We start from the raw sequence: 21416 nt of genomic DNA, 5'->3' as shown, positions 1-21416 counted from the left end.
CCTTGATTTCCAACCAGAAAAGAAACAACAAATACCTTAAGAATATGGGAAGAGACACCCAGCCCCCAGTTCATCCATATGTTATCAGACAGGAAAAAATGCACTGTCCTTCACAATTTCTCCAATAATTAATTCTTAGATGACAAGTGGGAACTTCATGTAATCACCTCAGTACAATCTGGTTAAACGTACTCCCTCTCATCCCTCCTTCCTCCAGAAACTACTAGGGACAAATTTTGTCAAACCAGGCTACTTTAGTTTTGGTATGCATGAAAGTACTTGCAAGACTAAACTGTTTTAAAACAATTTTAAAAGACTTCTTTTTAACACACACACACAAAACCAAACAAAAAAAAAAAAAACCAACAAACAAACCAAAACCAACAAAACACTATTGTGGAAGACTACATCAAAAAAATCCCACCAAGTAAAATAAGTCTCCAAACAGATGAAGGGAAAAGCAAAGCAGTTCTAGATATTCTTCCAGATACTCTCTGTGGCTCCTAGTACAACTATGCAATATCTAGCAGCACCCTGCTTAACATCACTGAACAGTCTGTAGTTTCAGCCAGTCAGGAGGAATGCTGAAGTTCTCTGTAAGATTAGAGAAGTCTACATGTTCTTCTGTTCTTGTAACACTTCAGATATTTTTGTCTTCTTAATCTCAATTTTATGACAGACATTACCTTTGCAAAATTCTTCACAGCCCAGACAGCAATTGAGCAACTGGACATGATTAGTCCAAAAGTATTGAAAGTCCATTGGAAAAACCGATACTTAGAAAACGCATCTTCCCAAGACGTGATTTACAAAGAGGCTATTGCCAATGAAGTTTTAAAGACTTAACTTTCACTTAAACTTATGACTATTAATAGAATAGTTTAATAGCTATAGAGTATTTCTGTACAACGTGTCTAAGAAGCTGTTTAATGGAACAATTTAAGTTGTATAATCATCACTGGAAACCCACTCCTAGAACCTGATCCACTCTTTTCCACGTTTCATTTTACACTTAATATTTTAACACCAGAACAAATAAAACAAGCCTTCTCAATTAACTTTCACTCATTGGTAGAGTTCATAGTTATAGGACTTTCTCGTTGAAAAAAGCCTGTATAACTTAAGACATAACATCTAGAAGACCTTAAATCAAAGAGTACATGTATTTCTGTCACAATTTGGATATTCAAATTGTGATAGATCAAACTGCCCATTAAAAACAGTTGTTTTACTGGAGAATATGATTAGATTCCTTCAGGTCAGGAACAGCCCTATCACATAACCTAAGAGTGTACATCTACTGCATCCAACTGAACATAGGTAAACCACTCCAAAAATGCAAATATTTCTTGAGGGCAAAATGAATATGCCTGGATTACAAAAACTATGTTTCTGTAACAAAAATCAGACTATTAGGTAGATCATAAATAACTTTTTATTTATCAGCATTAGTATCAATCATTATAGAGGAAGGTGAATGAACTCCCATAACACTTGCAAGTTTAGGCATACACATCTACAGAAATAATTCTGGGATAACACACTTAACATATTGGACACCTTTGTACAAACTGTTTTCCCATGTTGTACTAAACTGACAGGAATTGCAAAGTAACTTAAGACACTTTCAATAATAGAATGAATACTTTTTCATACTAGTAACACTGTATTAGTGAAGAATTATTCTTGCTACATAATCTCCTCATTAATCAGAAGATAATTAAAACATCTACTAGTCTGACAGAGGAGTAACAGTATCAAATGCAGATGTAGGTCACTTGCATATGCTAGCAGTTAAGAGCCGTAAGCAGCTTAAAACAGGCTAGGCAAGGGTTAAACACGCATGCAGTTGTAGCACACTAATTTACCGTATTGTATGCATAAGCTACCAACTCCTTATGTGATGTGCCACCTGATATCCCTCATGGAGTACATACACAGACATGCCACTGTACACAAACTGTGTGCTCCCCCTCTTGAGTTCACTCACAGAGATTTCTGCTTCCTCCCCACTCCTGCCGCTGCATGCCCATATCCTTTGCTTTACCTACTGAGCAGCTCCTTCACATAAAGGCCACCAAATATACTAGGCTGTTCCCATGTTTAAGTCTTAAATGCTGTAACTATGCCATAGCCTTACTCAGCTGATCAGTCGTCTGCTTGGAGTTCCATCTTGCACCTTACATACCTCCTTACCTTTCTGTCCCTACAAACTTGCTTTAAAAAGGCTGATAAGGGCCTTTTAACCCCTTACCCACAGAAAACCACTTAGTTTAGATAGTCATATAACAAGGACCAGACAAGGGGAATAAAAAGATAACAGGGACAGACTTTTTAGTAAGACCTGTAGCAACAGGACAAGGGGCGATGTTCCTAAGTTGAAAGAGGGTAGGACTTAGGTTAGCTAGTAAGAAGAAATTCTTTACTGTGAGGGCAGTGAGACACTGGCACAGTTGCCCAGAGAAGCTGTGATGCCCCATCCGGGGCAGCGCTCATGGCCAGGCTGGATGGGCTTTGAGCAACCTGGTCTAGTGGAAGGAGTCCCTGGCCATGGCAGGGGGGTTGGAACCAGATGATCTTTAAGGCCCCTTCCAACCCGAACCATTTTTTGATCATCTCATCCCCTTCAAAATGCCAACATCCTACCCTTTCCAAGGATTCTAGGATATACTGGAAGATGAGGGCAGGATCAGACATGGGCAATCCAGTGAAAGCAATTAGGTGCTGTAATCTACATATGCGCTAAATGAGTGTTCTCTAGCTACAGGCTTAATTAGACCAACTTGAGAGCATGAAGTGAGTCTTTTTAGACAGAGAACTGGAGATCTGGTGCAAGCAGAAAGCAAAAAGCAGTCTAAATGGAATGACTGAAGTTTCTTCCCAGACTTAGCATGGGAATCATTGCTGAAGGTGCTACAGTTTGGACACATTCTGGATCTGAAGGGACAGTAAAGCTTAGAAAGATAGCCTATCAAATTTGGAGGCTCCTTAAACAGAACATAAGCCACAGAATTGGAAATTAATTCTAGCATTATTAAATATAGCCTTATATGGTCAAAACCATTAACAAATTTAGAACATTCTAACTCATTTGTTCTTACTATTCCTTCCATGGAGTTGTTCCATCAGGTCTACTCCCAAGAGTTAAAAATATAACCCAAAGATTTTTAACATTTGAACTTATCCCAAGTATTTTTTCCATCTTTAAATTCAAATAGACCTTCTTTCTCAAGAACATTTACACAGCACCCTCATACTTGTAGTAAAACATTTTGTTTCATTACAAGAACCTGTAACCTAAATTATTTCATCATCTTCATTCATTGAGCTCTGCTTTCAGCCTGAGCTCAAACCTGAAAGAATACCAGGTTTCACACAGTATAAAGCCTGACTTAACAGACTTCCAGAACTCAGCTGACCATGTGGATGTCAGCTCAGGACCAGCAGCTTTTCCAATATTTATCAGTGTAAAACAAGCTATTGCAAAGACACTTTTTTCTACAAGTGTGCTCCAATTCCAGACAGTAGAGCAGAAAGCCGAAATTGAAGTCTGAGCTACACTGCTATGAAGACACACAAGTAGCTGTGCAAGTATCTGCTTGGGACTATCCAAACTTACATGATGTCATATCAAATTAGGTTTGTGTAATTAAGATAGCCCTGTGTATTGCATATTATCTGTAATATTAGAAGGCTAAAATACCTCAATTTTTCCATTATTCTTGGTAGGCTATAAAAATTAACTGCAAAAAGAAATCCATCCATTAATCACTATGCCTCTGGTCTAGTAACTTCAAGGCTGTGAGAAAAAGCTTTCTCCTCCCCAGTATGAATCTCACTACTGCCATGAGCAGCAATTGATCCTGACACAACCAAGTTTAGAGGCAGGTTTGTGGTCTGCAGCTTTGACATTCAAGAAAATAGTATCCTGTGGGAAACAAGCACATGATCTACCAAAGCCACTCTCTGTGTAGTAAATGGAGTTAAGTGTCCAAGACAAGGCTTCCCTAAAATTCATATAGCAATTCTCAAAGAGAGCTTAGAGAAGAATCAAATGCCAATCTGCCTACCTCCCTAAAGGACCATCCCTTGAGATGCTACTTTATGCATAGCAGATGTCTCAAAGAATCTTAGAAGTATCCATGTGATAATACTTACAGCATATGCACCTATTAAAAACGCCGCATTTGCTCGTTTCCGCTGGTCAAAACTGGTATAGTACACTATCTTCTTTCTTGATAGACTGAAATACTGTTAAAAAAAATGACAACATATTTACTAAGAGAAGAATACACTTTAAAAATACTTTAAAAAGTCACTTTTCCAAAACTGAAAAAAAGTCAGAAAAAATTCTGAGGGAGATTCTTAAAATTAAAGAAGAAAAAATTACTGATAACATGAACAATCTTCTTACATTATAAATAAAAGTACAGGGAAACAGGCACTGTATCAGGGCAAATCTCTTTGTTAGCTTCGTGAAAATATCTTGTGAAGTGCAGCTGAACCAAAATGTTCCATAAAAACCTGGAACTTTCCTTCCAAGTTTAAATATTTGAAACAGTAGCTTATGAACATTGACTAAAGACATTGAGATTTTCAGACTAAAACACCCTTCTAAACATTAAATCTCTTTAGCACATAATTCTGTGGAAAAGACAAAAGAAAAAATGAAGCAATCAATCTCACAGGCATTTTATAAGTTTAACACCACTCTTCAATCTGTACTACCTAAAAATGGTGTGACAGACATCTTTAGAAAGCTTCAACAGCAAGAACTCACTAAGAAAAAAAAACACCACACAAATGATTGCACAAGTGAAAAGACTGAAAAAAAGGGCTAGACAGAGACAAAACTAGTAACACTCGCAGTTCTTTTTTCTTCAAGAAGAAAAGAAGCCTCTGTGAAAACCCTTTAGACAAAACTTCCATTGAAAACAAGATCAACAAGCACCAGAAAAGAACAAGAACAAACTGCAGCAAAGCTATCTGAAGCCAGAGACAAATAAAATCATCACTTTGGTGATTTGTCAACAATGGCAAGTTACTGTTTTTTCATGAATTGCTACACTTTCATTATATTCTAGACACTATCACACATGCTTTTCCTGACAGATTTCTACACTAGTATTACAGTTTTGAGGAAGCCATCAACAAAAATACTGGATTCTGCTTCTGAATATTTGAAGTGCACTTCTACTTTTAGAGGTTGCATATTTTATAAACTACCTTTATACCAGTGTTGCTGTTACCCAGTGTCAGCTTTTAACTCCAGTCTGACAACTTTAATTTACTTTCTTTTCCTCCTCTTGGTACTGATGACACCTGTGGGGTAATCACTGCGGAACTGTATTTTATTTATTTAAGTACTGCCAACTGTATTTCACTTCCAGAAATCTGTAAACATCAACTATCATCAAAAATCTTGTTGCAAATTTTAGGACAGCTTTAACCATAGAATCAAATTTTGAAAAAAAACAAAAAAAAAAAGCAAAAAACACCACACAAACAAACCAGGAGAAAACTGATGTATTTATCACAGCGTGCTTCTTACCTTTCTCCCCACACATGCCCCCTGCCCACCCACCCACCCACAAAAACCCCAAAAAACCCAGCACCTTTAACAGTAGTTCTAACCGTACATTCCAATCTGGTCTTAACACCCAAAACTTCCATAGGTGGAAGGAGTGAGAGTTAAAGCTACTGAGTATGTCTAAATAGGACTGTATTCCCAAGAGAGCTGGTTGATGTTGATTGGAAGAGGTTGTATCTTGAGACCAGCAGCAACATCTCTCAGTGTATATGCAAACATGTAAAGCACAAGTAGTCATTTAATTAGTGAAGCATTCAATTATTATTAAAATTTGACAAAATGAATCCCAGTATTTTAAGAACTCTCCTTTCTTCCCCCTCCTCAATTTTTTAATTTTAGTGTTCTCTAACTACAATTCCACCCATGTTGTGTAGGTGGGATAAGATTACAGCAGTTATGCAACAGTGACAGAACTTCAATTATAACTTGTTGACTACTACTTATTTTAAAGTGAAGTTCTTTGCAACAGTTTACACTTCACCTGAAATGCTATTTTAAACTGCAAAAAGGACATTCTGCTAACTAGAAGTTCTATGTAATAAGACCATATTTCTTATTTTACAGAAATTTTCTTTTACTCATGTAGTTATGTCAAGTCATTCCAATTTTGAGATGCTTTTGTAACTGAAGTAGCCAAAAAGTGAAAGCTCACCTTCAAGTTCCCAGAACATTTAAATGAAATATATAATTTTTCATTCTCAATAATCCATTCAAAACCGTTTCATTTCTGAAATGTAAGGTTTTAATCCTTATGAGCCATACTGCTATATGAAATATTTAAATTTTTGAATTCCAACTAAAGCTTTAACACAAAATTGAAAATTTATATTAGCAGCTTATAGCATAGCACCATAAGAAAACTGCATCAGGATTTTACTTTTCAGAAGCCTATAAAACAAACTACTGTTTTTATTTGCATATGAGATACAGAAAGTCAAGTTTTACAGTGTTTGTTGAAGTGTCAATGCAACGTCTGTTAACCTTAACACACAAATTCTCAACTCAGTATCCTTTCAATATCAATACTAAGCTAAATGATCTATTTAAGAAAATTTTCATTTTTCTCACCATGTGTAATAAGCTAGGTCTATTCCTTTGGCTATGTTCAACGATAACAAGTGTTAAATGACAGTTCTTTAAGGTGACTTTTTAGAGCTCCACCTGAAAGGATTAGGGCTTTAGTTCCCTTAGATACTGCCAACTCATGAAGAACCAAAAATGCTTCAACAAGGAATTTTTCAATACAGGCTGTCTGTAGAACAGCTGTAGTTAGATATAACATTTTAAGATAGTTGTTTTCTAAAACAAAACTAAGGCAAACACTACGAAGCACTAAAGATATTTTTCTTCACCATTAAGAAAATTTTAGCAGTTTCGCACATCATTAGAAGACAAAAATGTAACAACATAACACAACAGTACCTATCAAGATATATCCCAGAGGAATGAACTCCAACACAATCTTTTGAACTAAGAGCAGAGGTTACATGAAAACTGTGGCAAGTTTTGTTTGAGGTGATAAAACTAATTCATTGGGTGTATGAAAGGGTTCCAGAACACATTTTCTTCACTGGAAGGTTATACTTTAAAAAAAAAATAAATAAATATAGATCTGTTCTTGTTTCTTGAAGACCTCATGAGAGGTTTACTTGCATAGAAATTGGTGACAGGCTTACAAGGTGCCACTGTGGACAATTACCAGATTGACATCTCTTCAGAATCACCAGATTATCTGACAGTATTTTATTTACTAGATATTGTTTAATATACTTGCATTGTTTGAGCAAGAAATTACAATGTGTTTAATAAGCCTGGATCAATGCAAATACTATTTTTTTACATAGATATACGTTTATATTTATGTAGTAAGTACATACAAATAGCAGGGAATACAAGGCTGGGAAACTGTTCAGAGAAAATGTACTAAAACATGTACACGCAACGCTGCCTCAGAATCTAAGCTGTCCTAAAGGAGATGTTTGCAATTATTATGGTTCCATGTGTATGCCCAGCAGTTTGTTTATATTAAAACAAAAATAAACCAAACCCCTCTGAGATTCAGCAGCAATACAGTTAGCATTCCAGAAATGTTAACCTCATAGTTCGTAAGCCTGCCAGACCCTTCCCTCTTGCCTTTGATCTTCCATACTTGCATCATTTATCTCAGCAATGTTCCCTCCTCTCTGATTACCCCTGCTTCTGAATTTACTGAGATTGTAAAAGACAATACACACATAAAATACAGGTTTTTTTAAAGCAGTTCTTAATATATCAGGCTTATTTAAACAGAAAAAAACCTATTTCTTTCATAAATTAATCACATTTACTTAGTCAAGCATTTTTTCCCCAAACAGAATTCAAAGAAAAAGTAGGGAGATAGCAGAGCCAAGCATTCTTCTTGCTGTTGACTTGGCTAGTCAAGATCATCTCTATAGCAATCAGCAGTCAAAACATTACAAACATAACAAGGACAGACAGGTTTTCCTGTAAAGCATAACCAGGACTTTACTTCCAAGTTTCTCAGCAAGTAAGTATCTGAATAAAGTCTTCAGCTCTTCAAAACAAAACGACTCACCGTTTTTACAGTCAGTATAAACTTACAATAGTTTAAAATGTTGGTCTGCCATTAGCACATTTCAAACTGGTACCTTTCTCCTTCCCCACCTGTCCCCAAGAAAGGAGAGAGGAAAGCAGAGAACAGCCTCCATGTCTAATTCCTCTCCCAAAACAGAAATAGATAGAGCCGATAGACTTGGAGGGGAAGTTTGTGGGGTTTATTTCCTTTAATGACATCTTATACTCCCATTTCTCCTGTTGAAGTTTTAAATTTAATAAAAGCCTAAGTCTTAAATTCCTTTTGAGATACCATATCCACACAAGAACTACCACATATTGTGAATTTTTTATGTGCCACACTTTTTTTAAGGACTTTTTTTGTCAGAAAATCCACGAAGCGCATACCCAAGCAGGCATATATCAAGTCATGGCAGAAGTCATCTGGGCTTAAGCACCATGATTGCCTCAGAGTCCCAAAAGTGTTGCAGTATGGCAGCAACAACCCTCCCACAGCAGAGGCTGGATTTCCAGAGAACTGTGATCTGCAGTGCCTTTTACCTCCTATTATCATCCTGCTGCTGGTCACAGGGCACGGTTACCCTTCATGCACAGGTATGCTAAAGCAGACTGCCCAGCAGAACTCTTTCCCCATGTTAGAGCTACTCTGCACTTCCCATCTCTAAAACACTGATCACAGGCTGCCTACAAGTCCCCCTGGTGCCACGTGAGAATTACCACACTTGGCTGCTCACTGCATCACCGCCTTGCTGGCAGGTAAGTCACAGGTCATGAACTTCTGTCTTACACTAATTCGGGCTTCAAGAATCCGCTCAGGGACACTTGTGAGGGACAGACATGAGAAGATGAAGGGCAGAAGGGTAGAAACCGTGAATACATAACTCTCAATTAGTGAAGCCAGGCAGCAGTCTTTTGTAGCTAGGTCTACGGTACACATCAGATGCATGCCTCAGCCCTGGGATTTAGTGTTACACGCCTACTTACCCCACTGCAGAAGTTAGGACAGCGTCTGGTATATATTTTAACTATTAGAAGAGTAGGTACTGGCCTACCTCAGGGGTAGTGCCAGTCAGCCAGACTGGAATCTATTCATGTGCAAGTTTCTATACCACGCTGGTGGTAGTCCAAGCTCTAGCTGTCTGATTTCAGATATTACTTTCAAGTGGTTGCACGATCAAGTTACTCTTCTCTATTATGCACTCGTAGTTTAACCTATTTGGAATTAGCCTCTAGTAAGGTAGCAGCACCAAACAGCACCTCCTCCCAGCTGAGACCACAGCTGATCTGCAGGAGATTTCTGTCCTGGTCCTGATCATCTGTACTCTTCACCTAGCCCTGCAAGTGCATCTGCTATTTTCAAAAAAATATAAAGGTTACATTAAAATGACACCACAGTTTGCTAAATCAACCCTGCAAATGTTTGAGTTTAATTTAGTTTCAATTTGGCTCCTTTGCGTATTTTTTCCATTATAATATACAATTTTTATGTCATTATTACAAGCCATGTATGATGAGCAACTTGCCTCATTCAGTGCTGGTAATTGTCTTAACGTAAGAATAAGAATTGGAAAGAAGCTCCTGTTTAATACTGAATCCTTTAAAAAACAAACCACACCAACCCCCCCCAAAAACCCCAAACACAAAGCCCTGAGGTATTTATTAGTTGTCATCTTATTTTCTGCGTGAAACTCTTGGTACCTAGGGTCCAGTTTGAAGGCATTCTAGTTCAGCTATAAAAGCATGAAGGTGCACTTCAACAGCAATACATGAGACTATATTCAGGTCTCAAACTGATCACAGTATCTATTTGAATCTGGAAAAAAACAGAACTAATCTCTTTAGTTCTCATAGGCACAATGAAAGTTAAAATAGCAGGTTTATTATTGGTTCTTCTCTGGAGAAACCGCTTCACAGAGCAAACATTCCACAGTCTTTAATGACTCAAATAGAAGGTCACAACCTATGGAATTAAGGTTAAAAAAGAAATAGACTTCTAGTGAGTGAGCATCATTGGTCATGTGTTTGAATGGGGCAATAGCACTGGAAAATAGTGATAACTTACTTATAAGCTCTATTTAGTGTTAACACAGAAATAGCAAATTCAATGTTTTCCCAATATGAACATAAACATTCAGAATCAGAAATAGAGTTTATTATTTATAACTTTATGTATCATGAAGCAATTTAAATTTTCACTGGAAGCACTTTTTTTTTTTGCAAAAAGATTAAAGCAACTCTACAAACGCCTCAGTTTGCAGAACCTCCTCTTAAAGACTAAGTCGACATGCCCCTGAAAGTAACAGCATGAATCAACTTGCATAATGGTTTCATTGATGCAAACAGTCCTAAACCATGTCATTTTTGATACAGGAATCCTCTTAACAGTGGACAGTGTTATCACATCTGTTATCCCATTTTCCCCCTCTGTCAGTAACAGGTCTAATATTTTATATTACAAAAATTTTAGCTCCGAAATATTTAATGCAGGATCTCCTTGCTGTTTGCATACGAGTGAAGTTAATTAGTACGCTGGAATTAAAAGATGTTTCATTTCTTGCAGATGATAAATTTTCTATACGTACACATCATTCTCACAGGCATTTGAGGACCAGGTTAAGTTACTCTACAGCTATATGCTGAGTGTACAGTGTCTGGCTGGGATGGAGTTTGGTCTCCTCTGTAGCAACCTGCATGACGCTGTGTTTTAGGTTTGTGACTAAAACAGTGTTGATAACACACCGGTGTTTCAGCTACTAACCAACAGCAAGCACCGGGGCCTTCTGCTTCTCACTCTGCCCCACAGCAAGCAGCTGCGGTGGGCAAGATGCTGGGAGGGCACATAGCCAGCAGAGCTGACCCAAACTGACCAGAGGGATATTCCGTACCGTATAACATCATGCTCAGCAATAAAACTGAGGAGCAGTCTCTCCAAATTAGCAATCGCTCAGAAACTTCCTGGGCATTGATCTACTGGTGGGAGGTGGTAAGTGACTGCTTTTGCATCACTTGTTTTGTTGCCCCCCATCTCTCCCCATTTCTTATTCCTCCACTTAAACTGTCTTTGTCTCAACCCACAAGGTTTTTTTTTTGTTTTGCTCTTCTGATTCTCTCCTCTGTCCCACACCAGGGCTGGGGTAGGAGCGAGCAAGCAGCTGCCAGGCGTTTTGTTTCTGGCCAGTGTCAACCCACATGAGGCTTGTGGTTTTACAAGAGGACAGTTGTTAGAACAAAATTCAGACAGGGTGATCTTCATGATGATCTTCAGAATTAACTGCTGCATTTACAATTCTAGCCAACTTTATAAAGGATCAACACTTCAGTCAGAACAAAAAGCTACTTTGATATCCTGAGAAGATACCAAAATTTTCTCTCTAGTGTAAGGCACCTCAAAATTGCCTTGATTCAACGATCATTAAATGGAAGCAAGAAAATAAGAAAGCTTCTATGAATTAAATGATGGGGAGTAAGAGTTCTACAAGTAAGACAGAAAAAGGACCCATTTTTATATGTGTAAAAATATTTCCATAACACTTCTTAGAAGCAGCATTTTATTAAACTGATTTAGAAACTTCACCTGTTCCACTGAGTATGATTTAGTTTAAGTAGTGTGGTTTCAGGACCCATGTTCTTGTTCATGTGCATAGGATTTTTTTTGTTTGGTTGTTTTTTTCAATATCTGTTTTTTCAGTTATTCATACTAACATACTCACTTCGTTATCTGCAAACCCATGAAACATCCACAGTAGGTTTTGTTACTGTTTTCCTGCAACTGTAAGGTTATTAAAAGAAATGAACACATCATTCAGTGCCTCACCTGCTAAGCAACAGTAAGAGCATATTCATTTTTTCCTTTCTTCAAAAGGAAAAGATTCAGATCAAAGAATAACCTTGAAGCTTAGTACTAACCATCTAGATAATGAGCACCTAATAACCACTTTCAAACTGGATAATACATTTTAGTTGAATGTCAAACCAAAAAAATATAGGAACACTTTTTAAATAAAGCTTACCTTTAATTTCTTATTTAGTTTACAGCAGTATCTGTATAACATTGCCAAATTTAGAGGTCCAAAATCTCCATAGAAACTAGGAGAAAAAGAACAACAAACGAAAATATTTATACAAGAGCTAAGCAACTTCCAACATGCATGCTGTTGATAGTTCATGCTACAAATCAGTAATTGTTGGGAGATACCAAGTAGCCAATATATATCATGCAATAAATAAGCCCTTTATGAATTCACTTCAGAGGATGATAGTAACAGTTAACTTGAAAGTAATTGTAGCTTCAGTTTGAAATGCTCCAATAACTACTTTTCCACTATATACACACATTAACTACAGAATTTTTTCTTCATTCCACCATATCCAGTCTGGTTTTGGTCAAACCACAGAGTTAAGAACTTCAAGATATGATCTACTCCCCTTTAAGCCACACTGATGCCATCCTAGAGGAAGATTCTACAACCGCTTAAGATGAGAATATATCAGACACTACGAAGAATATGCTAAATAAATTTTACTACCCATAAGAAATTCTATTTAATAATGTCCAGTGTTGATCTGTCTGAAATTTAAGCTTATTTCTTTTTATCCAATCCTCCATGATTCCAGTGATTACATATTACATATTCACTTTATACACAGTTACGTCCGTTTGTCATTGTCCCTCCCAATACTCCTGTTGCTAGGCTGTTCTTTCAATTCATTATTTATTTCCTATCTTCTGACTGTTCTTGTTTCTCTCCTAGTCTTCTTAAACGTTCACGTTACCTTTGAAGCAGCAATCACTGTCCTTAGGATAAGAGCTAGTAGCAGTAGTCTGTATAGGAAAATTATTGGGCAATAAAATAAGTTCCTGCTTGGGATACATAGTGCTTTTCCTGGGTAATCCTTCATATAGGTATCTTTACAAATAATAGCAGCCTTTATGAAAGCAACATAAATGACACCTTCTAGCACTTTCTCCTTCCCCACCCATTGTGTGAAATTGCTCAGAATTTAAGTTGCAAGCTTCCTCCAGTGCTTTTTCTTTTTATGTATAGAAGTCTTTATCTTGAAAGACTATGAAAATTTGTTGATGCACACATTATAAATAACAGTGAGAAAGGACTATAACTTAAACTGTTTTAACCTGCTCTGCTTTAAGTCTTTTATCAAAAGAGACAGGACACTTCTTGCCTATTGACAAAACAGGCCACCAGCATCTGAACATGTTATTTGGGGAATGACAAAAGAAAGATGTAATTACATTCTAGTACTTCTGGGTTTTGAAGGAACAAAAGCTTACTGAAATCAGATGATAGAATAGGTGGTAGTATCTTTCAAGCTTTCTTCCCTACGGTTTATTTCCCAGGAAAATTTATTACATTCTAGTTAAACGTAAGAAGAAAACCTTTACGGCAAGGGCAGACAAACACTGGGAAAAAGTTGCTCAGCCTGTGAAGTCACAACCCAGTTCTACAAGGCTCTTGTTGACCTTGCTTTGAGCCTGGGAGTTGACTAGACTACCTCCAGAGGTGCCTTCCAGCTTCAGCCATTCTGCTATTCTAAGTGGTCATAACAACAAAGTAGGAGCACCCTATCTTTTTGGAGCTTATACCTTTATTAACATGTTCCCACATTCTCTCAAACAAAAGGCTAAGCCTAGTGCAAAAAAAGACAGTTCTATTACTCTGATCACTGTCTAGGATGAGTAGCTTGCCTGCCATACCAATGCTGTTTCAGTATCATCTATTTTACAATATCAAGTAACAAAGTGTTTGTTAAGATTCAGTTCCACCCTTCGGTACAGAATATTATGACATAATACTCAGTTGCAGAAGCTCATTAGCTGGGTCAAAGACTAAGCTGCCCAAGTATTAGGACTTCATTTGTAGGTTGCAATAAAGTTAACACAGTCAAGGGGAAATTGCAGTGGCAGTAAAGCATGGTTTAACTTCAGAATTCCTCATTTGTTCTTAGAAAAGTCTACCAGATATAGTCATCAATTACAGGTTTTTTAAAAACAAAACCCTCTGTACAGTTTTTAACAGAGATTAAATGAAGAAAATTGTTCTAAGAAGGACAAGTATGAGTTATGTAAAATAAAACTGGAGCTCTAATAACACTAGAGTGAATGTAGCTTCTTAGAAAAGCTAAATACAAGGCTTACTAACACTATCTTCCCATTCTGCTGCACTAACACCTTCTCTAAATCAGAACCCCAACCCTATCTTGTTCCATTAACTTTAGAGTATTCTTTAATTTAAATACATGATGGAAGAGTACAATTTATGATTTTAAGATTATTTTGTGAAATATACTTTTAAAAGTATTGTGAAAAAGCATGGAATATGATAGTTACTAAAATACAGAATACTTCTTTTAAACCTGTGTGAGCAAAGCTACTTTGCTCAGCTCAAAGATTTAACTCAACCTATAGTTCATCTAAAGCACTGAAGTACTACAGCCACACTTTAGGATAGTAAGCTTTTATTACTATTCATTTGCTATAAGTAATCAATATGAAGTCATATACCTACTTCTACTTTTCAATGTGATAAAACTCATACAGAAGTGTAGGAAAAGCACATGAAAAGTAATTTACAAATCAATTTATCCACAACAAAATACAGTTTTGGTGGCGATAAGGATAAGATACATTTGAGTCTATCCCTGAAGTAATTATATTTTGGCAAAATAAAACTATTCAGATTCTCTCAGCCACCAAGCTACAGATGTTACAACCTTAGACTGACTATTTCTCCATCATTTATTATCCTTAAGTATTCTATGCTTCTCAACACAGGGCACCAAAGAAGAAATATCTGTGTTTAAGACTCTGGTGCTACCACTGTTTGTTTATGCTGAAGAAACAAGAGATTTCTCAGAATCCAAACACAATCATAAAGGAAAGGCACTTTTGGTCACTGTTGCACCAGCATTTTTACCCATATATCAAACACTGGCAATTCTCAAATTATTTACATAATACCACGTAGGCACTATAAAACAGCCATGAACTTCATTGGTATGCCAGGGAGAAAGGTTATTTGTTAAAGGTATAATTTTAAGCTTTCTGCACTTCATACCTCTAAACTGGAACAAACTTGAATGTCCTTTTTTGATGGACTAAGTGAAGCAACTCCTTTACAAGCCTCCAAATCAAAGAGCTCTCTGAAAGATAATGCAAAGCTCTGTATTCAACTCAAACTGATCTACAAAATCCTTCCTCAATCTACATCCTTTGAAAAAAATACAGTTCCTGACGTGTCTAAACAGAGGGTTTAATCTTATGTACCCTCATTACTTCTAGTATAACAGGCCATTTTTGTACTTGAATTAGGAGACGCTTGATCCTGACTCACCCAGAGGATTTTCTTCTTCAGAACAGAATTTTGACAGAGTTAAATGTAAGTAAGATGGGAAATTGGGAAAAACAGATAGACCAAGTCATCATCTGAATAAAGAACTTTATCTGTCAAAAATTGATGATTAAAAAATAGAAGTCCTATATGATAGTCACTGATAACAATCTACCCAGTATTATTTTATTTCCATTTCTTTTACAGGTAAAAGACTTTCTTTGTTTCTAGATTTTTTAATAAGCATTTATACATAAAAAGAAATCAGGATGCCTCTGATGCTTAAGCCAATTAAGAGCGACAGTCATTTACAATGGAGGTGGGAACCAGATATGAGGAACAGAAGGCAAGTATGGTATTAATCTACATTTAATTATATTTTGTTTTAATCAAGTACTTAGATGATAGCTCAAATTATTCTTCCCCCTCATCCCATGGAAACTTGCTATCCTTATGCTTCTCAAACTAAGAAGCAGCAAAACCTCAGAACGTACTACATGAATATTTAAATACTCTACTTCAAAAATACTATCATAATGCTACCTGGAAGCAGTGACATACGTTTCTTATATCTGTATTCTCCTTAGACTAGACTCCTAGAACCACTCCTTCCTATCCATTATAGCATAACATCTGAACTATTTGCTGTATTGTATCACAGGAACAGTCATCCACCTAAAAAGGCCAGCCCATGAAAAGCTCATTGGTTTATTGTCATGCAAGCCGCTACTGTACATTCTTCCAGGGAACTCAATAGCAAAAGAAACAGCCCACAATTCTTTAGGACAGCAGCTTAAGTTGTCCTGACTGCAGTTCCATGGGATGCCACGTGAATGTGCCACCAGTCAGCTCAAGCGTTGGGCACCTCTTCTGAATGCTAAAGTCACTTGTAACTAAGTATTTGAATACCATTGACCCTTGTACAGCAGAAGAACGATAAACAGCTTTCTTATCTTGAATGACTAGATGGAGCCTAGATGGTCAATGAAGGAATACTATAGCCTGGCAGACTTCAAAATTAATTGATAACCTCCATATTAACATCAGAGTCAATCTATTGATGGCCAACATAGCAAGTTATCTTTCAAGGATAAATTGCACTACTTATATTTTACCCCAGAAGCCTGACACTTTTTCCCCACAGATGAATGCAACAGAGCAGTAGTTTTATACTGCCATTCACTTACAATTTCATGATACAACAACAGAGGTACAAATGAAAGGATAGGAGATTCTTATCTGAAAAGCTATTTCAGGATTCTTCAAGACAGACCAGTGTAAATTCAGTGTTATTACTACACTGAACACGAGGGCATGCATGCATTCTTACCAGGCTGTAGGTATTTCCAATAGTTTGACTATGATCCAAAGCCTAAATACCGTACGGTGTGTGGGAGGAGAATAGGACAGATCTACCAAGTCAGTTCTAACAATGCAACAATGTTCACAGGGGACGATGTTACTAAACCAGTAATTGAGTAAGCTGCCATGCAAGTAACTTGTAAACAGAGACACATTTTAACATTTGCAATCATTTTCAGGAGTACGTACCCCACAACTGGAGTACAACTACTCTTCTAGGTAGGAAACTTGCCCTCTGGAGACTAGCAACCATATTAAGTCATTTTTCTGCCCAAACAGCAGCACCTCAAGCTTGCAATTACTTAAACCAAAAGACTGACCACAAGAAGCTCAGGAACTAGCAGAAATACAGCTTCCTAACTGCAAAACTACACTATTTTTTCAGCATTGTACAAAGATCCATCTTACTATCAAAATTAAGCAATGAGACTGAATTAGCATTAAAAAAAAAAAGTATTCTCTACTTGCTTTTCTCTCCCCCTTTCCTAGGCTGGGTTACTGGAACATTCAGGTCACTGCACCGTAAGGCTCTTGCTGCATGCGCTCTGAATGTAGCCACTAAGCAGTATGAGAACCAGAGAACCGGGGAACTGGCTGCTACAGATGAAGGTTTCAAATCATAAACTAAACACATCTTACAAGCAACAACATTTCTGGATGAGAGCCAAGAGGATCAGTCCACATATTAATTACAGCCTAACTGCTGGTCAGGAAATCTTACCTATTCAATCCTCTTTCTCCAACTCCTGCTTCCTAGAGCGTGTTTCTCCTTGCCACGTCTCAAGTACATAAATAACAGTGGGATGCTCAATGGCACTGCCTCCCTGCTCTAGCCCCACCAATTCTAGTAACACATGAATTACCAGGAGCTTTCTTATGTACACTGAGACACAATCCCTAGCTCTTAATACTATTTAGTAAATGCACACTTCTGAATAGACTAAGGTTGAAACAGCAACAGAAATATCACCTCACTGCTTGCATGTGAAGGTTGGAATAATGCAGCGGCTCTGAATTACATAAAACACCAGGTACTCACTATTTCCCTCTGAATGTTCCAAATCCTCCTCAAGATCCCAATTCTTCAAAATCCAACGAGAATTAATAGAACTAAATTATAATCAAATAGCCAATCCAGATATACGCATGTGATTTATGTCAAGAACAAAGTATCAGTGAAGAGGTTCTCCCATAAAAAGCTTCCCTATAGAAGAATCTTCAGGTCATGTTAAAAACCTACTCTCTATGGGGAAAAAATATAAGTCATTGTAACACAGGCCAAGTTTCCCATAAGGGGTTTCCTATCAAGCTACACTCCCATCCAACATAAAACTGGAGCCTAGAAGATAGATCTATTTCATCCTGCCTGATACTCTTTTATGGCAAAGAAAAAATCCTCAATACTTTTGGCAATTGCTTTATCTTTTCCATATGAAAAGGTGAAGACAGATATGATAAAACAAGGTATGGGTATAAATTATGAAACTGTTGGACTGGAGAGAATGTCACAGGTATTAAGTGATAGCACTTTTGCCTGAAGAAAAAACTGACTCTCCCCTTTCTTCAATTTTATGATTTTCTTGTTTCTAGTGAACTTAAAAACTCCCATTTTAAGATGGAAAACAAAAGCAAGCTGGAGTACTATTCTTAATACTCATCCATAAGAATTAGACATGCTAATGCTGGTATTAGTATAGGAAGTTTTTCTGCTCTGTATTTTCACACTGATAAAAGTTAGAAGTTGAGAAGTTGTTTGTTTTTTTTTTTTGTGGACTTTAGCTTACTAAGTTACCTTGATCATCCAGTAGTCAAGTTCAAGTCTACAAAAGGTACTGATGCAGACAAGGAACTCCCTATTCTGTGTGATGTGACAGCTATTTTTGTTGTAATGTGGCTAAGTTTAAGTTTTCTTTTTCCTTTCAGAATGATGGGGAACTTCATGTTTCCTATGCAAGTACTTTACTGGATACCCACAGAAAACAAGCATTTATCTAAAAGAAAAATAAACAAGTTAACCCTTACTCCTTCCACAGGAAAGAGAAACTGCTTCTTCCCGTATACACATGCAGTGAAAGAAACGAGTCCTGCAAGCCAAAGTCCAAACAGTACTCTTTCAATATTGTTGTAGCTAAGCACTTGAGAGTCTTATTCTACTGCTGCTTAAACTCAAACAATTATGTAACATTAACACTGCTGTCAAATAGGCAATATACCATGGCTTGAAAGGAACTTTTAGTGTAAAACATAGGATATACAGGGAATATCGTACTAATTATTTACAGCTGCTCACAATATGTCAGAGACTAGATCTGCAAAAACTCTTTATACAGGAGATCCAAAGTCAGAACAAACGATTGACTGACAACATTACAACTTACAAAAGCTGCCATTTATCAGCGAGATACCTGTTCTTCATTATCTAGACTTTAATTTTGAGAGAGCTACTCAGCAATAAAAAGGACAGTAAAAGGTTGCTTTGATAAAAATATGTGAAAACCAAGTTAACCAGTCAAGTGTAGTATTCTCAATCCAGATCTGTTTACTGAAAGGTGAAACATGAAAGACACTATTCTTAGAGAATAAAAAGCTTCTTACTAGTGCCTAACTCATTGAGGTCTTGCCAAGACAAGGCTTGTCTATTTGCCAAATGACAGTCTTCAAGCTGGATTATTTCTCATTAACTCCATTTTCCTGAAGTAATAGTTACCTGCACTACATTACCCTGAAAGACTGTATTCCCTTATAAGCAGTAATGTAGACTTTCTCAGGAGGGACCTCAGTTTCAGAAAGAGGCTGACAAAATCTTACAGAAACAGATCAAAAAAGTGAATTCAGAATTGGATGAATTCATTCAGGTTTCTTATTCCCTCAGCTGAGGAATTTACATACCATTTCTCCAGTATAATAGGTTCAAGGTTAAATTGCAGCACATTTAACTAAAATAGTGACAATTCTAGTAGCGAGTTCCTAGTCAGCTAGCATCTGAGGTGTTCTTAAAAGCATTTAAGCCTTCCTTTATTATTTTTAAAAGTGTGAATGTTTAAGTAAGACAGTGTTATGAATTCATTAGAGCAGCTGACAACTTCAAGTGAGAACTGAAGGCTAAAGTACTCAAAATTACATAACCACACTGTGTGTACCATTCAGTGATAAATCACATGACAAGCAGCAACAGCAAGTCAGCATTTATCAGACCAAAACTTCCAAACCATTAGATCTAGCACTACAGCTGTTTTGTTTAATAAACGCAGTACACTATTAACATGCTCTATTACTTCCTTACATCTCTTCAAGGGTGGGGAGGGGGCAGAGAAGGGAAGTGAGGCAATGAGGCTTCAAGTACCATGTGATCCAATAACTTGCTCTCTCTAATCAGACAACCCCAAACCTACATATTCGCAAAGTTTTCAGATCATACTTAGCTTCAGTGAAAGCAAACAGACACCTTAGTAAGATCTGCTAAACTAATTTCCGTAACACTTCACACCTATCACTAAAGTTAACAGAAAAACAGCCCAAAGAAAAGCAGTTTACTTCCACGCACAGCTAAATACCTTTGCCTTGCCACTAATGATGCATATTAACAAAACTAAGTCAATAAACAGTTATATTAACAAAATTACTCAAGTACCTCACAGGTCCTAAGGTTTTTGTGACTGAGTGGACATCTCCTATCCTTCTCCTTGTAACAATCTTAATTTATTTGATTAAAAAGCAGAAATGGCCATGAAATTTGGATCAGCAGCAACAGAATAGGCAGGCCATTTTGAATAAAGACTCTGCAAAGCACTGTTCTGAGCTATAGCACCTCAAAACTCACTTTCAAAAGTTTATTTTGCTGTCATGTAACAAGTATTTCTAATCACTTTCTCAGAAAAAAAGGCTGCATTTTTGAGACAATGAGCAGAAGATCTGATCAGGTATATTAAATTTATACTCCACAACTGCTTACAGACAATCCCTGATGTCAGGCTCCTCACTGTGCTGTGCGGACTGTGAAACACAACAGACTGATGTCAAGCTCACCGATATGCACAAGGAAAAGGGAAGCTATAATAAAATTAGTACTTTCCCATGAACCAAAAGACTTGTGTTCTATTCCTCATTTTGCTTCTAGCTTTCCAATTTCAGTAAGATATTGAAAAATAAAATAAAATGGTAACCTTATGACACCTGCTTTTACTTCCCTGAGACAATATAAACTTCCTTGGAGAAAAAGAAGAAAAAAAAAAAAATCAGGCATGGTTTTACTACCAAATACTGCATACACTGACAGTGATAGGTGCTGCAACACAGTATGCGGGGAAAAGTTTACCCTTGTTAAGTAAAAGAGTTTGGTTATTACACAAAATTCATTCATACCACGTGGTAACTGTCACTTATTTTCTACCTCATACTATGTTCTGGTATTTTAATTTGAGAGCACAAACAGAAGAGTATTATTATAGTATCAGATACAGGATGATACCTTTAAAAAAGGCCAAATACATTAGGAACTACCAATTTAAAAAACACACCATGAGTTACATGTCCAAAGTCTTCAG

At 36.9% G+C, this 21416-nt stretch overlaps 1 protein-coding gene across 4 annotated transcripts in view; it reads right to left on the bottom strand.

Annotated features, from left to right (window-relative positions):
* Positions 1 to 21416, bottom strand: part of CDC14A (cell division cycle 14A) — a 68134-nt gene that overhangs the window by 41064 nt on the left and 5654 nt on the right. For all 4 annotated transcript variants that reach the window (XM_040611049.1, XM_040611046.1, XM_040611050.1 and 1 more), the window contains exons 3-4: positions 12175 to 12250; positions 4159 to 4251 (exon numbers count right to left, since the gene is read on the bottom strand). In XM_040611049.1, coding sequence (XP_040466983.1) covers positions 4159 to 4251; positions 12175 to 12216 — 135 coding nt within the window. In that variant the 5' untranslated portion in view covers positions 12217 to 12250. The remainder of the gene's footprint in view (positions 1 to 4158; positions 4252 to 12174; positions 12251 to 21416) is intronic.

The sequence above is a fragment of the Falco naumanni genome, chromosome 11 (assembly GCF_017639655.2).
Source record: "Falco naumanni isolate bFalNau1 chromosome 11, bFalNau1.pat, whole genome shotgun sequence".
In the NCBI taxonomy this organism is placed as follows: Eukaryota; Metazoa; Chordata; class Aves; order Falconiformes; family Falconidae; genus Falco; species Falco naumanni.
The sequence above is the reverse complement of the archived record's forward strand: the minus strand, read 5'-3'. Positions and strand labels throughout refer to the sequence as shown.